This window comes from Equus caballus, chromosome 2, assembly GCF_041296265.1.
Source record: "Equus caballus isolate H_3958 breed thoroughbred chromosome 2, TB-T2T, whole genome shotgun sequence".
NCBI lineage: Eukaryota > Metazoa > Chordata > Mammalia > Perissodactyla > Equidae > Equus > Equus caballus.
This window is the reverse complement of record NC_091685.1, coordinates 31,513,776-31,532,104: the sequence shown is the minus strand read 5'-3', so window position 1 is coordinate 31,532,104 and position 18,329 is coordinate 31,513,776. Positions and strand designations below refer to the sequence as shown.

The window sequence follows — 18,329 nt, the reverse complement described above, 5'->3', positions numbered from 1 at the left end:
ACTTTCTGTTATATACATTCAATGATCCACCAAATAAGGTCTTCAGACAACAAATTATCCTCTATAGAAAGAATGTGGGTCAAAATAAATTGCAGTCTGCTTTCTCAATCCCGTTTTATTTAATGCAAATTATCCAATGCCTGCAAGAATGTTCAAAAGCCTTTGAACCTGTTTTTAATAAAAATAAAGGATAAAACTTCAAAATTAGAAAAGACTATGAGAGAACACCAATCAATGAAGTGCTATTTGGAATAAATACTAGAATTTAGACTAATCCTCAGTCTGATAACCACGATACATACTGGAATAGACAAGAAATTTTGCAAGAATTTGATCACTCACATAGGCAGTTATACTTTGAAAACAATATTCCTTGCAAGAATTACGAATAAAATAATGTTTTAGGACACAATTGAATTTGAAATAGGTAATGTTTTGAATAGATTTTTGAGTTTTATTGAAATCTTACATGAACAAGAAATTGGAAATACAATCACATCAAAGAACAAATTGTCACGGCTTTGACGTTTAAGCCAAACAAATTTTGTAGGGCAGATTTCAAAAAGGTGTGAAGTTATAACAATTTAAAAACACAGTTAACCTACTTCTAGGAATGCAAAACATACAATCATAGGTTATTTTCAATACAAGAAAACTTAAATTTGTTTGCTTTAATTTCTTAAAACTACTAAGACAAAGTACTAGCTTGTATTTTTATTTACAGCATACTCCATACTCCTATGTGATCTATCCCAAATCCAAAAAATGACACTGTCCAAAACCAAAGGTTCTGCAAAATCATGATTTAACAGTGTGCTCAGCTTGTTTTGAAGCTAAAATGAAGCCTGAAACGATAAAAGCATTGTAACCCCCAGAATAAGGGAACTCTGCAAGCCCAATAATGTCCAAGAGCATTTATGAAAAGAGGAAAAAATAAAAAGACTTGAGTATATACACAATAGTGATTTCTTCAGCCCAATACAAATGGCAGCAAATTGCTACTTAAAGATGAAACAGTTAAGCCAATTTTTTTTTTTTTGAAGAATGTAGATCTAGAGCCAATCGCATCTTGCCAATATCATTTTCAAGCCCTCACTTGTCTATTTCCACTGTTGCCCATAAGTATCCTGATAAAATTCTTGGTTGTCATTATTGTAACCATAGTTACCGGAATAGTCACCACCTTGCTGAAGCGGCTGCTGAGCGATGGGTTGGGAACCCCAGTTCTGTTGGTTGTTGGTCTGACGGCGCTTGGAATCAGGTTGGTTGTACCCATCTGCCTTTCTCTTGCCTCCTACATTGCCCCCACGATTGCCCCGAGCTCCACGGGAACCACGGCCTCTCTGCTGTTGTGCAGGACCCCCTCTGCCACCCCTAGAGCCTCTTGGTGGTCCCAAAGGTGCCCCCCGCTGTGAATAGCCAGCTCTACCTCTTGGAGGTGGTGCTCCCCGCCCCCTTGGTGGTGGTGGAGCACCTCGCCCTCCCCTTCCTCCTCCTCTTCCTCTTACTGCATAGCCATCATCATAGCCGTAGTAGGGATCTTCATAGCCTCCACGATAGTCGTGATAATCGTAACCATAGTAATCATCATAGTAATCTTCATAGCCATAGTAATCTGGAGGGTAGCCATATCCACCTCTCCCCCCACCACGACCCCGACCTCTAATTGGAGGTGGCATGCGAGGAGGAGGGTGATAGTAATAATCTTCATACCTAGCAATGGAGGGAAGGGAGAAAGAAAAAACAAATTAGTTTAATTCAAGAATCTTCCTGATTTTATTGACCTGATCTCTGTTATCAAGTTATTCTCTGTTGAAAGAACTATTTACTAAAATGCAGACTCACGCAGTGCTTCTGGAGGCCTGTCTAGCAGCTTGGCGCTCTTTCCTTTTCTTGTCTGGTGGCTTCGCTAAGACTATTTCAATTTCTTCCCCTTCTATTTCTTTGCCATTCATTTCATCCATGGCCTATACAAAGTTAGAAAAATAGATTTATTTTACAAGTAATAGTATTTTAAAACATAACTACATAAACACGTCTGTGCCATTTAATGCACTTAAAAAACAACTTACTTCACAACTATTAGAATTTGCAAAAGATGAATCTAGCCAGAAAGTAATAAAACACAAAAAGCAGTTGTTTTCCTCAATCTTTCCCCCTTATATGTAAATTATAGAGAACAAATCCTATGTCCTATTATTATATTTAAAAAGGTAAAAGAGCTGCCAGAGCTGCCTACTGCTGCTCCTTAATTCCAAAAAACTAACTCCTCAAAGCTTACCCACACCAAAGCAGCAAAGCCACATCTGGGAAAAACGCCAGCATTAACACCAACTTTTCAGGACTCAAATTTTTAAATAAACGCATAGCATTGAACATGTAGGTCTTACTCTGTTCTTCCATAAAAATTTTAAGGATTTGAAATACAAATGACATCATCAGTAAAATTCAACAAGATATTAACCAAAAAAAGCCTAGGTTTCCCCCGTTACACTTCACTTGGAACATATTTTGCCTTAACAGTTAAAAGCGCAGAGCCCCGGGCTCAGCCCTGTGGCGAAGTGGTTCAAGTTTCATGCCCTCTGCTTTGGGACCTTCTCCACTCAGCAGCCATGCTGTAGGCATCCCACATACAAAGTAGAGGAAGATTCGCACAGATGTTAGCAAAGAGCGAATCTTCCTCAAGCAAAAAAAAGAGGAGGGGCAATGGATATTAACTCAGGGTGAATCTTACACACACACACACACACACAGCGCAGAGCCCAGAAAAGCCCTGGACTGACCAAGATTCAAGCACTCACCCGGAAAGCAGAAATCACACGCATTCTATGCTCTAGCCCTTTAAGTTGTTCCACCTACCGGCCTGCCATTCTTCAAGATTCAGGGAAGTCAGTAAGGAAGTGTCACCTCCTCATCACAGCTTTTCTGGTGCCCTATACAACCTGTTCCTTTCTGGACACACTCAATATAATGCTCTATCCATAAAGTATCTAGATGGAGATTAAATCAGTCCTCCTCTACATGCTAATTTCCCCTTTTACCACCTTAGCTTTCCGCCACTTCAGCTGAAAAAGCTAACAAATGAGTCTACAGAAGCTTCCTGCTATAAACAAAAGAATGAAGCACCTCCTCTTTCCCCTGGCCATCCTAAAGAATGTGATATCCAGTTGCCGAGCTAGAAACTTTATAATTTCATAGACTTCTTTGGTAAAGCACCCTACCAGTTTTTATAATTATTTTCAATTAGGGACAACCACTTCGTTAATACCAACGGAATCCAAAGAAATACTTAGAAGGTACAAATTTATTAGTTATCTGTGTTTCCTATCATGGCAATTTCAGAAGGCAGACGACAGAGTCTGTACTAAGCTTTGAATTTTATAAGCAGTATTGACTCATTCTTTCTATGTCTCACTACCATCAAAAAGCTAACCAATAAATTCTAACTAGTCAAAGATTCTGTAAGGCACATTTTAAAGCAGCAGCCTGGGCAGAAAACAAAAACAAAAACTGCTCCAATAAGAGGTGGCACTACTCCACTGACAGAACATGGAGAAAAAGAACCAAGGCAGAGTCACTGAGGATTCTGGATTCATCTTCCCAATTACATAAAAAAACTTTTATTAGTATTTTGTCTTCTTTTCCTCGTCCAGAAAAGGAGAGAGGAACAAGAGGAAGTAGAAACTGGAAATTTCACCCATCAAAGATGGTGCTGATCAATTATCAATAGAAAGCATCAGAGTACTCAGGTTTTATGTTCTAGATACCATACGAAAATACTTTTTTTACACTTTTCATTACTATCTTCAGGGGAAAATCAACTATTACATGCAAGAAACATCTCTAACAACTATCAAAACTGGCAAAATATAGTCAACGCTATTAGAATTCTAAAATCACCAAAGAAAGGCAAACCATGAAGAAGTAACCATTCCCTCAAACATATCAGCTGAATTAAATATGCTGGTATGTAGTCATGTACACTGCTCAGTTTCTTTCATAGGTCCACAAACTAAGGTAAACAAAGTAGTTATAATACATTCATTACCTGTTTAGTATTTACAGTAGCTAATTACTATACCTTAGAATATTTCCAAGGCATCATGCTACCAAACCTTAGGCTTACAAAAACAAAACAGATTAAAAATAACCTGCCCAAGATCACAAACCCAGTTAGTAATAATCAGGCTTTGAAATACAGAGTCTTACCTGTTACACTACTACACTTCAGAGAGATTATTAAAATAAAGGTTCAGCAAAAGTTGAAAACCATTTTTATTTCAGTTTTTAAAAGTTGCTTTGTGTTTAGCAAGTTTCAACAATAAAATTCAAATACCAAGAACCAAAATTTCAAAACTTCTACCTTAACAGCTGCTCCTCTGTCTTCAAAATGAACAAATGCATAATCTTTCAACTTCTTCACTCTTTCGAGTTTTCCAAATTCAGAAAATGACTTTTCCAATATTTCTTCTGTCACTGTAGTAGCCAAGTTTCTCACAAACAAAACTTTCACCTAATACAACAAATATACAAAGTTGGCATTGGCTACTTCATTTTAGCTGAAGTCTTAAAGTATTTCTTCCTATCTTTATGGCATAGGTTTTTCTTCTCTAAAACATTAAGTGCTATCACAGAAAGTATGAAAACTGCCAAGAAAATGATTCTGATATTAGTTACCAATTTATATAAATTATTGGTTCTTTCTTGTGCCCTGTCATTAAAGTACCTAACACTGTGAAGAGGACCTTCAAGGAACCAACACATAATTATTACTAAGTTAATGTACAAATTTAACATGGTCCCTAAATGCCCTCTAAACAACAAGTTTTCCTGTTTTCTCCCCCCCAGAACTGGCTGATTCTAAAGTTTATAAGAAAAAATAAACAAGCAAGAATAGCCAACAAAAAAAGAAGAACAAATTTTAAAGACTAGCTCTACTAGATATAACAAACTATGATTAAGTCATCGAATCAGTGTAGTGTTAATCTGGATAAAGATAAAAGGTGGATCCATACCTCACACTATACACCAGAAGAAACTAAACAGATGAAAAGTTTTAATTAAAAAAAAAGAGAAGAGGGTGGGGAGGAGACTGAAAGTATTAGAAGAAAATGAGGGTGACTCCTCTACATAACACTGCACTGGGGAAGGCTTTGTGACAAAATCTGTAAACTACAGAGTAATAAATTCTACTAGTAAAAATAAATGACTTCTACATGACAAAAAATATCATAAGCAAAGTCAAAAAACAAACTTATAAACAATTCCTCTCTCTTTTATATCAGAAAGTAAGAAAACAAGAAAAAGCTCAACAGAAAAACAACTGAATAGAAAAACAGGCAAAATTCACGAATACATGGTCCCTATGAAGAAACACAAATGGCCCCTAAACATATTAAAAACTTAAAACTCACGTATAGTAAGAGAAGAAAATCACAATGGCTTTGAGATACCATTTGTTGTCAGAGTGGCAAAATCCAAGTCTGACTATACACTATTTTGACAAGGAAAGGAAAAGAGGCCTCTTGTACTTTGCTGGTGGGCAGGTAAAATGATACACTTCCTACAGAGGGGAATGTGGTAATCTTACTAATTACAGACCCATTCACCATTTGGCCCACAATTCTATCCTTGAGAATCTATCCCACAGATATCCATGCATCTGTATCAACTAACATTACAGAAGTTTAGTTACTACAGTATTTAATAACAAAAGATTAAAAACAACTCAATGTCCAGTTGGTTGAATATATTACGTATTTTGGTACATCCACAGAATGGAATATTATGTAGCCACAAAAGATGAGGAAGAACTCTAAGTATAGAGATTGTCTGGATACACCTTTGGTAAGACTTTCACCCCCCATTTTTACATCTCCAAAACAGGGATCCAAGTTACATTTAATGTGATATGCAAGCACGGTGTCAGAATTTAATTGGCAACATTTTTTAATTTCTTAGTGGTACATATAATAATGGTATCTTCCTTAGAGTGATGAAATATGTTATCAGTGAATACAGTAGGTTACCAGCAACAATTTGAATAAGTGGGGAAAGTAAGAATAAGCACTTATATTTGCCTAAGGAAGAGCTTAAAAGGACAGACCAGAGACTAAAACTGGATGCCTACAGGGGACAAGGGGGATATGGTAATGGGGCTAGGGGTGGAAGTGGGACTACTTCATCTATACATTTCTATCTAACTTCGATTTTTGAGCTGAAGAAATATATTACCTATTCAAACAAAAAAAGTAAGAGACTCACTGAACAAACTGTTGCCTCGTGTAAAAGGCTAAACGAATAAAAAGGATTTGGGGAGAAGATATTAATTCAAGGGGGAAAAAATCTAACACTTTCCATCTCCACCCTCCTTTTCTCAAATGTTGTCAATATTGAGGTCTAACTACATTAGACAAGCCTCCACCGATTTATTATTTTTTATAACTCAATATGGATCTTTTACTCTTTCCTGAGGTGAAACCATAACATATTATATAAAAATTACTTGATGAAATTGCGTTACAATTCATTCAGAAGCTACATTTAGGCTCTTAGGTCCTGTTTGATTATAAAACTGGCCCAATTGGGCAATAAATCTTCAATGAATTGTAACATTGATAGAGTGAAGTAACAGCAGAAGCTTTACTCTACCGGGTAAACTCCCTGCCCTACTAGAAAACAATAAAGGAGTCAGTATTACTCAATCAAGCTTATTCAGTCAGTATTGTTCAACTTTATAGAAGCTTCCTTTTCATTCTGAAACTTGTTTTTGATCCAGGAAAAACAGTTACCAGAAGAAAATCTTGAGGTTTTCTAACCCTACAAAAACTTTTAGGATGAAATTCAATCTGAAATTACCAGAAGGATGTGAAAAGTGGTTGATAAACAAATTACTAGCTACACTTTAGATTTTTCTGAGGATTTTACTCCCCTCTTATAATATGTAATGTATCTATAATGCTATTTTAAAAATTTTTTTATAGGAAAAGCAATACTGACTATATTCAGTTTCTACAGGGTAGATTCAAACTTGTAAGGGATCTTAAGATATTTACCCAGCCCAATAAAATAGGTGGCATCCAAAATCAGTAAGTTTGCCCAAAGTCACAACTGTATTAGAATAAAAAATGGAAAAATCATTCTAATAAAAAATAAAAAATCAGGGCTATTTACATTTCCATTCCCTTTCCTTGACACTCATCTACTCAAGGAATATGAGAAAAAGATGCTGAGCAGCACATTTGAGAGCCTCTCAAGTTCATTCTCAATGGATCTTCTCTGCTTAACTCAAAGATGTCTTTGCCTATAAATACTTTATCATACTAGTAAAAACCAGGGCTCTCCTCCAAACTAATCAGAGACGACTGCCTCCTCAGCATCTGGAATAAAAAGCCTGAGGAAGATTTCTCAATCCAGAAGAATCCAACCACTAACTTATGGTCATACACAGAGTTGTTGCCTCCTTGAGAAGAAAAGAGACACACACCAAAACACTCAAAAACCTACTGAAAGTAGCAGAGACGCAACTCTGATGTGTCTCTTCAATCCCAGGGGTCACCCAAAGGAAAGCTTACGAACCAGGACTCATGGCACCATCCTTTAAGAAGCACAGGTCCTGGCAATGCAAGTAAAGGGCTTAGGAGGAAAGCGAGGGACCTCTACAAGACTTGCCATGCATATTTTGCCATTACTATGTTAGAGCAAACAAGAGCATGCCTTTCTTCATGGCGACAATACTCTAAAAGAACTTGATCATTAAAAAAGAAAAGCTTAAAAAAACAAAAATTAGCTATAAATCTAAATAAAATACTATTTGTGGTGACGTAATGAAAGTCACAGTATGGTCAATGAAGATTATAATAATTCACCATCTCCAAAACATCACTTCTCTCTTTACTGAACAAGATCTTGCTCTTTTTTCTTTTCTTTTCCTTTTTTCACCTCTGTATCCCTCATAGTACTTAGCACTAAATAAATTCTCAGTGTGTACAGAAATACTTAATTGACGTGATTTCAGTTCAGTTCCTTTTGCACACTTCATCTGCAAGAAGAGGGATGGTTAACAGGAATTCCTGCATACCAAGTCAGGATCAAGAGCTACAATTTATATTTATTATTAAGCTTTAGAAATTTGAGCTGTATCCTGAGTATAAATTTTAAATAACTGCACTCCCAATGCCAAGAAATTGCATTTACCTTAGCCATGACTTCTGGATCTGGTTCTTCCACAGGGTCAGCCCATTCAACCGTAACTACATTTCCCCACACTTTTACTTTTCCACTCATCAGCCGGCGTCTGGCTTGTGCTGCTGACTTGTGATCCTCATATTCAAGGAAGCAGAACCCCCGATTCTTCTTTTTGTCATCGGGTTGATGATAGAGAATAACGTCCACCAAACCCTCTGTTAAACCAACAGCCAGATATATAAGCCAAAAGCATCCACCACACATCTAGCAATTAGGCAGACCTAAATCCACTTGCCGAAGAGTAAAAAATAACTGAAGAAGTATCAAAATGATCCACTAATTACCTAGTAGACAAATCAGCATCAGATACAAAGTTTTGGGATAGCATTTTATGTTCCCTTTTAACTTTAAAGATCCTGAAGGTAGAGCCATAAACAAAAGGGCCAACCGCTGTATTTTAACATATAAATATTTTAGAGTGTTGACATTAAATGACCTTCTAATTTATGAAAACACTACTAAGGAGCCTAAAAACTAAATTATTAACATAAATCCAAGAGAAATAACATTTAACAACTAGTTATGACCGAAAACTATCCTTGGATCTAACTTAAAAGTTACCGTTTTTACCAAGAATGAAAATAACTGCTAAATATTGGTGTCCCTCTGGTCTTGGTCCTGTGCCCTCATCTTTCCATACAAGCTCTCTTTCTAGGTAATATCAGCTAGTCCCTACTTTTAAATACCATCTATAGCCTTAAGAATGCTTAGATTTTATTTCTAGCCCAGACTTAAAGACATTTCAAATGCAACATATCCAAAACTGCACCACCACTCCCCAGATCTGTATTTTCTAGACTTTCCTATCCACTAAGCAGTAGTACCACCTCACGAGTTCTCAAGCCTGAAACCGAGGACTCATTCGTGATTGCTTCCTTTACTCCGTCTCCCTGCTCTGATTCAAGTACACCTACTTCTTTGCATCTCTACTGCTATTATCCTAGTCTAATCTTCTATCTGAACTACTATGACAGCCTCCACTACTTCATTAGCTTCTACTATCAACCCCTCCAAGCCATTATCTGTATAGCAATAGGAATAATATTCTGTGAACATGAAAGAGATATTATTCCCTATTTAAGACCTTCAAATACCTTCTCATTATACATACAATGAAATCCAAACTCCTACACCCCTGCCTACTTCATCTCATATAATGCTACCCCTAATTCTACCTTTTAACAACACTGGCCTTCTCTCAGTCATTTTAATACACCAAGTTCTTTCTGCCTCAGAGCCTTGGCATGTACTGCTCTCTCGGAATGCACATCCCTTTGCTCTTTGTATGCTACATCCTCCTTATTCTTTATGTCTTGGAATGAATTGTCACCTTATCAGAACAGTGAGTGTTCCATAACCAATGAAATGGATAGGAGCTACTCTCCAGCTAAATATCTTTTACTTCCTTTTTCACGGGGCTTACCACAATGTGTAAATATTTAAATTTTTTGTCTCATCTCCTTTCTCAGAATGTAAGCTCTTCAAGGGCAGAGAAAGATCTTATTCGCCACTGTACCCCAGCACATAGCACAATGCCAGCACTCACTAAGTACTGGATAAAGGCTTGCAGAAGGAATGAATAAATGCATAAGAAGCCAGAAAGGAGATGGTAGGTAATAAAACAGTGATGAGGATAAAGAACTGTGCCATTAGGAGTATTAGACCAACATAATTATGAGACAGCAGCAGTGGTTACAAAGTGGGAAGCCAGAAATCAAAATCTCAGAGAGGGTAGAAATTTCTGGTGGCAAGATCCAGAATGTGATCTGGATATGGGGGAGCTGAAGTAAAGGACTGGACTGAGGTGATCATAAAAACTGAGAGGCTAGGGTACTGGATGGTTCTTCCATGTACATGTTAAAAGTACTAAGAATAAGTTCATTTAGGGCAGAAGAGGAAGACTGTGAGCCAGAAGCAATCTTCAATTAATGAAAGACTAAAAGCACAGGAGCAAGAGACAACAGCTTGAAAGAAAAAGAAAGGACAGTATGCCTGGATGACAAAAATGTAAGGGAACAGTGGTTTCTATAAGGTGAAGTAATGGTCTAAAACAATGCTTTTAAAACCATAGCTGGCATTAGTGGATGTCCACCAGCATTTTAAAAAAGTGAAACAGAACAGATTATGTGTAATAAGTGAAAGCATGGTTTTGGTAACTTTCGTTTCAGTTACATATAAATGTACATAGACCTGTGATATAAAATGTACTTCTCAATCAATTCCACGGATTTAGAATTGGAAATTTTAGGGGTTGGCCCGGTGGCACAGCGGTTAAGTGAGCACGTTCCGCTTCTCGGCGGCCCGGGGTTCGCCAGTTCAGATCCCAGGTGCAGACATGGCACCACTTGGCTAAGCCATGCTGTGGTGGGCGTCCATACATAAAAAGCAGAGGAAGATGGGCACGGATGTTAGCTCAGGGCCAGTCTTCCTCAGCAAAAAGAGGAGGATTGGCAGCAGTTAGCTCGGGGCTAATCTTCCTCAAAAAAAAAAAAAAAAAAAAAAAGAATCAGAAATTTTGAAAAATCTGATCTATACAAGGCAACAGGAAGGAGAAAGCTAAGAACTCTCATCCCCTTGGCCTAAAGCACACTGACTGTCAGGGAGAGAAAGCCTTCATTTAAGGGCTGCAGGGCAAAGGCTCTGGAAAAGCCAAGGCTCAATTAAGGCAAAGAAATGAAGGGGACGTTCTAAGAAACTGAGGTTATGAGGGAACTGACTTAGTCCAAACTACTGTAAAGCAGAAAGGAGGCAATTCAATAGATACTGAGGAGACGTGAATTCTTGGGTCTCCTTTTTTCCCCCATTTATAAATAGTACCACAGGTTTCCCAAAACTAACATCTAAATGCATTTTTGTTTTACCTGTGACTTTACTGAATTCTTCCAGAATGTTTTCTTTAGTCTTATTCTTCGGAATTGATCCAACAAAAAGTCTGTTGTTTGCCACAGAAATGCATACTCCAAGGTGTTTACCAGGGCGAATTTCATAGCTGTCACACTGCAAGGAAGAAAAGAACCAGACACCCCACAACCACCCCAAACTCAGGACAACTGATCTCAATCTAAAAAATCCAACAATTTAAGGTCAAACACTCCCTGCTTTGTGAACTCATTGAGTTCCCTCATGCTTGCCATAACAGAAATGTGTGTTTTTAAACTTGCTACAGTCTCTCATTTCAGTTTGGTTTTGTTAACCTATACTGCTCCTCTCTATATAAATGACTCAGTTACTCTATTTTTAAAATTATCTTGTTTCATATTTCAATTTTATCTATCTGAAAATTTTTTTCCAGAGAATTTCAGAAAAGGTACCGAATACTGATGATCATTCAGGGCCCTTGGAGATGAAATTAGATACAGATAAGTCATAGGCAATATATAAAGAGTAACAACTATGTTTAATCAATGCAACAGAAATTTAGAAGTAGTTCACACTCTACACAAAACACAGAATTCTAAATATATAAAGTTTTAAAACGCATATCAAACACAATACTTTCAAAATTATATAAAATAGGACTAAAAAATGCTTTATTTAAATCACTATGATGGTTTCTTCATAAACTTTAGCTTCTCGTGTTTTAACACTACTTACCCATTAGTTTACTAAAAGATACGTGATTATTAAAAAATAAAATCATCCATATGTTGCCAGAAAAAAAGAAATAAAGCTTTGAAAACTTGTCAATATTAAGAAAATAAACTGGAAGAAAAAGTTCATAATAACTAAAATCTGGGTCAGTTAGAAGTGGAACTAATTTAGAGGCAACTAATGAAACCAGAAGCCCTGGTGAAATACCATTCTAGAATTACAATTCTAGAAGGACTAGAATTAGACTAAGTGAGGGCTTTAGCTCTCTGGCAAATGAGTGTGCCAAAAAGCAATACTGTTATTTTAAGCTAGTGAGATAGTTGTATCTTAATACAGCAAAGTGAAGATATACTCAATGTGCCGAACTTTGTAACTCTTCCTCCTCCTCCTCTGAAATAAGTACAAAGAGTAAAAGAGGCCCTACAGGAAGGAAATTACTAGAAGATTGGTTATAACATAGTAGAAAAGGAGAAAGATTAGAGACAGGACTGAAGGGCCTGGAAACAAGAAGACAGAAAAGAACAAGAATACACTTAGAAAATAAATTGTGTTAGGCTGTGACAAAAATAATACACAGCAGATTTACAACCATTTCCAGAAATGTGTCCTAAAAGTCACCGTGGCCCATTGCTATGCTCCCTAGAACCCATCCCAGCCTTCATTACACTTTAAGAATCCCACCCTAAAGTTTAACAGTCAGACTTGACATCTTTTTTGTTTAAAATCCAGAGAGAAGTGCAGAAGCCAAATATTTAAATGAAACTTTAGATACTAATCACTCTAATGAATAACTTCTTAGAATTATGGGAGACTTTAACAGTATTTCTTGGGTATTTTCATTTCTATTTTACTTTTATAATCAGAAAAATAGAGCAAAGGTCACATACCAACTCAGTCAACATAAAAACATTCAAAGCAAAAAGTGGAAAAAAAATGAAACGATGTTGACTGCAAACATTTTTAACTGAAGTATTTCTCTCAAATAACGACTTGCTAGACAATGGGTACCTGTTTATCACGTACCAGTTTAACAGCTTCCTGCGCAGCTTCCTTTCCACAGAAGGTGATAAATGCATACCCTCTGTTCTGACCGGACAGTGGATCCATCATAAGACGTAGATCCCAAATGGGACCAGCCTTTTCAAAAAGGGGCACCAACTCATCCTCATATAAATCTCTCGGTATTTTACCTACAAAGACCTGAAATAAAACCTTTGTATTAGAAATCCCAATGTAAGCATTTGATTTTCTATCCCCAAAGCCTGCCGGTTTTTTTTTTTTTTTTTTTTTTGAGGAAGATGAGCCCTGAACTAACATCTGCTGCCAATTCTCCTCTTTTTGCTGAGGAAGACTGGCCCTGAGCTAACATCCGTGCCCATCTTCCTCTACTTTATACGTGAGACATCTACCATAGCATGGCTTTTTGCCAAGCGGTGCCATGTCTCTACCCGGGATCCAAACCAGTGAACTCTGGGCCACTGAGAAGCAGAACGTGCTAACCTAACTGCTGCACCACCGGGCCAACCCCTGTCAGTCTTTTTCAAGGGAGTAGGGGCACAAAGATGGTTATGGAGGAACAGGGACAATCTGAATCCTGTGGAGCTGATGTTAATTTTTATTATAATGACTTTAAGGCCATCAACACAGATCAATATTCTATATTGAAAAATGGAAACTATTTAATAAGAATGTGCAAAACCTGTACTAACTCAATTTTGAATTTGTATAATGTCTTTTTCTCATAAAAAAAGAATAATGGGCATGTACGTATCTTCACGGAAATATGATGTCTGCATTTTTATAAAAGCTATAACTGAATCAAAGATTGACGTGGTCATTCATCTTCATGTGATGAACTGTTCTCTTCAACTCTAAAATCTTTGCTACTGAAAACTCTAATGCTTCAATATACCCCTTTCTCTATCAGAATATTACATTTTACGGTATGAAAGAAACTCTTTATCATTTGAAGATTTGGTGCTCTATCTTAATTAAAATTATATATTAAGTAGGATTAAATTATAATATGCAATAATGATAAATTAAACAATCAGAAACCCTCTCAATATTTAATATCAGACCACAATTTTCTTCAAGTTTCCACCATATCAGCAACTTCAAAAACAATCTTTTCTGTTAAAACATTTGCAACCCACACACCAAGTCTTAAAGAATAAATTAGCATTTGCATGAGATTAATTTCCTCATGAATGCCAACTACATCAACATTTCATATTTCAAAAAAATGACCTGATTAATCCAAAAGATGCCAAAATTATTACTGGATATTAAGTTTCTGATGTTAAGCTCTACAACAGTTGTGCTATCTCAAGACAATCCTTTTCAAAATAATCAGATTCACCTTCATTGCTGTCTGGTAAAACCTGAGGTCTTCTTCTGAATCCCTAGCATGATTCTCACATAACAGCTATTCCTAATCTATCTCCTGAAATTCTCCAACTCTCATTCACTAAGTCTGATTCTAAGGACATCTCTGGGAAGGTCAGTGGCTTCCTCACATTCTTTCTTCTCAGCCTTAAAAATCTCTCTCAAAGGGGGGCACACATGTATGGTGATGGATAAAAATTAGAGTACTGGTAGTAAGCACAATGCAGTCTATACAGAAATTGATAAATAATAATGCACATCTGAAATACACAGTTATAAACCATTATGATCTCAATAAATAACCAAACCAAAAAAAAAAAAAACACCCAAAAAAACCTCTCCCGAAATCTATTTATTTTCACTTCTTTCCTTATACCTCACAGACAGAGATTACTTCCTTTCCAAGGTTAACTCCTTAACCGTAATAAATAAGCTTTCTTTTCATCACCTTCTTTAGGAAATAACTGCAAACCTTATTTCTGCAACTCTCCTATTTTGCTCAGAACATGTTTTCCTTCCCTCTGGTTCCTTCCTCCATCTTTAAACATACCAAATCTCCCAAACGAAAAAAAAAAAAACAACCCAACTCCTTACTTTAGCCTATATTTTATATATATTTATGTGTGTGTGTGTATGTATCCCTTTCCTTTCACTTCTAAATGTTTTGAACACATGGCCCATGTCTGTTTTATTTCACTCATGCAGGTATTCTTTTCATCTAATCAACTAATATGCTTGGTATTGCGAAGCTACAGAGAAGTATAAATAAGACAGCTGAGTGATATCCCTAGAGAAGCATCTTCCTAGTGAAAACTGACTCTGAAAAGCACTTGGCATCTATGCTGTCTTTAACTCTCTAACACTAAACTGTATGCCCAAATGTCACTAACGTTCTAGTGACCAAATTCAAGTCTTTTTTTCCCTCAGCCTCATCATCCTTGCCTTCTCAACAAGCATTTACACTGGTGACGCCACCTTCTGAAAATTCTCTTAAGTTTTCAGAATCCTCCACTAACCAGGTCTTTTTACCTTTAATTACTTCTCTGTCCTTTCCATAGTGATTCTTCTATCAACCTAATAATCATCTACCTGTTTCCCAAAGTTATGGCTCTATCTCCTAATCTGTACTATATTTTCTTCACTTTTAAAGATCATATCCAGGGGCCGGCCTGGTGGCATAGCTGTCAAGTGCACACGTTCTGCTTCAGTGGCCCAGGGTTTACCCATTCAGATCCCAGGTGTGGACACGTCACCACTTGGCAAGCCATGCTGGGGTAGGCATCCCACATATAAAGGAGAGGAAGATGGGCATGGATGTTAGCTCAGGGCCAGTCTTTCTCAGCAAAAAGAGGAGAACTGGTGGTAGATGTTAGCTCAAGGCTAATCTTCCTCAAAACAAAAACAAAATAAAGATCATATCCATTCCCAAAGCCTACAACTATACAGTGATCTCTCCCAAGATCTACATCCCAAGATCTAATTCTCTATCTCTAGCTGTCTATAAAACATTTTCTCTTGGTTGTCTTGGTTTTACCTCAAACCATCAATAAATCTAGCAATGCCAATTTTTATTTTTTGATTATAGGTGTACGTATAGATAAGGATGACTAGGTATCAGAATACTACTAATAGAAGGTATCAGAATAATACTAATAGTGGTTATCAATGCATGAAAATACTGTCCTAATTTTATTCTTTTACCTTATATTTTTTAAATCTCTTTTTTTTTAAAGTTTGCACCTGAGCTACCAACTATTGCCAATCTTTTTTTTGCCTGCTTTTTCTCCCCAAATCCCCCCCAGTACATAGTTATACATTTTAGTTGTGGGTCCTTCTAGTTGTGGCATGTAGGATGTCCCCTCAATGTGGCCTGATGAGTGGTGCCATGTCCGGCACCCAGGATCCAAACCAGGGAAAACCCCGGGCCGAAGCAGAGCGCACGAAGTTAACCGCTTGGTCACAGGGCCGGCCCCCTAAATATTCCATGGTCAAGATATAATACATTTCTAACGAATGTCTCCTTTTTCCAAAACTCAAAATGACTAAAACCAACCAGCTCCCCTGATTTTCCCCATTTCTCTGGGGAGAACATAATTTATGCTCCCCTTCCTCCCCCCAAAATGACTGAAGAATTAATACTCCCATAAACAGAAATCCCAGATAGAGTGAATCCCTCCCATTCCCATCCATATCTAATTAATCTTCTATGTATCAGCTTGAAGTTGTTCCAATTCGTAATGTCTAGCCTATCAGACAACAGACAACTGGCTTCCTCCCTACTCACAGAATTTGTCGAAATGTTTCATGATACACGAAATGTCATATACCTTGGACTCACGTATCATGTATCTTCCTAAGTTTTAGAGATACAGTGAACATCACAGACAAGATCTCACTCACGAGGCTTATAGTCTACTGATAGACACAAATAAAAATTTAAAAAAATATATGATTTCAGGTGTTAAGGGTTAAGAAAAATAAAAGCAAGGAAAGGTGATCAATGATGAAGGAGAGGTGGTATTTTAATTAGCAGGCCCTCCCTGAGGAGGCTAATTTGAACTGAGACCTAAGAAAGAAAATTAAGTAAAAATACGAGGAAAGAGCATTCCAAGGCAAGGGAACAAGTACAAAAACATGGGAGTACACTTGACATATCTGAAGAACAGCATAGAGGCCAGTCACCGCAATAGAAGGCCCACAAAGGAGCTAAGTGTTGAGGAGAGAATGAGTCAGATCAAGTTAAACCACAGTTAGGGGTTTGAGTTTTATTCCAAATGTGTCAGGAAGACATCAGAGGGTTTTGAGCAGACAAGTGATTAGGTATGACTTATGTTCTAGAGGGAGTATTTTGGAAGCTGGGTAGAAAATGGATTATATGGAGAAACAGGTTGCTCAGTCAGGTTAACTGGGCAATCCAGGCAAGGGACGATGGTTGCCTGGAGCATTAGGATGATAACTATGAAGGTAGGGAGAATGTGAGAAACAGTGAATTTTAAGTTATGTTGGATTCAAATTTTCATTTTAGTTACCTCGAGCAAATTTCTTAATCAGGGAGTCAATATCTTCATCTGGGAATAACACCAGAAGGAGGGTTCAATTTCCATGTGAGCAGAGAGCCCACATTTTGTTCCGCGTTTTATTCCCAACATTGAACAGTGCCTGGAACGTAACAGCTGCTCATCTTTGAATGAAGGCATGAATGAAATTTACCTCATACTGTTAATTTATGCACTAGATGCCATCCCCTCTTTCCTACTCAAGGACATTTGGTCCAGCAACAATTTTATCATCAATTTCCTCCTTTATACATGGATCATACCCATCAGCACACAAGTATGGTATAATTTCTCCATTAAAATTAAGTAAAACAAAAACATATCTTGACTACAACACCTTCCAGCTATTGTTACATTTCTCTATGACCAGTTATAGCAAAATTGCTCAAAAGAGCTGTCCATATTTGCTTTATATACAAGTACTAAAAAAAGGCTCAAATTCCTCATCTCCCACTCAAATCATCTTCAAATCAAACTGGTTTTCACAACCATTCTTGTCAAAGTCACTAATGACATCCATGTTGTCACAATCAAATGTCAATTCTCAGTCCTCATCTTACTTGGAAAGTTTGATATGACTGACCATCCTTCCTTCTGTGAAAACTTTCTTCACTTGACTTCTGGGACAACACACTCCTGGTTTTCCCTTTACCTCACTAGCTTTCTTCCCAGTCCCCTTTGCTAGTTCCTCCTCATCTCCCAAACTCTAATGTTGAAGGGCCACAGGGATCAACCTCAGACCCTTTCTCCAGCTATACACACTTCCTTGGTGACCACATCCAAACTCACGGTTTTTAGATACTATCTAGATGCTTGCGTCTCCCACATTTGTAACTTGCAGCCAGAACTCTCCCCTGAACTCCAGGCTCATAAAAGCAAGTGCTTACTCAATAACTCCATTTGGAGGAGTAAGAGACATCTCACTCATAACATGTCCTGAACCGAACTACTATCTTTCAATCCTGCTAATCTGCTCTTCTCTACAACCTTCCTTACTTCAATAAACGGCAACTCAATCCTTCCAGCTGTCGGGTCATAAGCCTTGAA

At 37.3% G+C, this 18,329-nt stretch overlaps 1 protein-coding gene across 3 annotated transcripts in view; it reads right to left on the bottom strand.

Annotated features, from left to right (window-relative positions):
• Positions 1-431: 431 nt before the first annotated feature.
• HNRNPR (heterogeneous nuclear ribonucleoprotein R) overlaps positions 432-18,329 on the bottom strand; it is a 33,237-nt gene continuing 15,339 nt past the window's right edge. For all 3 annotated transcript variants that reach the window (XM_070260742.1, XM_005607364.4, XM_070260743.1), the window contains 6 exons: positions 12,862-13,038; positions 11,109-11,244; positions 8,197-8,402; positions 4,364-4,513; positions 1,846-1,967; positions 432-1,713 (listed from right to left, as the gene is read on the bottom strand). In XM_070260742.1, coding sequence (XP_070116843.1) covers positions 1,101-1,713; positions 1,846-1,967; positions 4,364-4,513; positions 8,197-8,402; positions 11,109-11,244; positions 12,862-13,038 — 1,404 coding nt within the window. In that variant the 3' untranslated portion in view covers positions 432-1,100. The remainder of the gene's footprint in view (positions 1,714-1,845; positions 1,968-4,363; positions 4,514-8,196; positions 8,403-11,108; positions 11,245-12,861; positions 13,039-18,329) is intronic.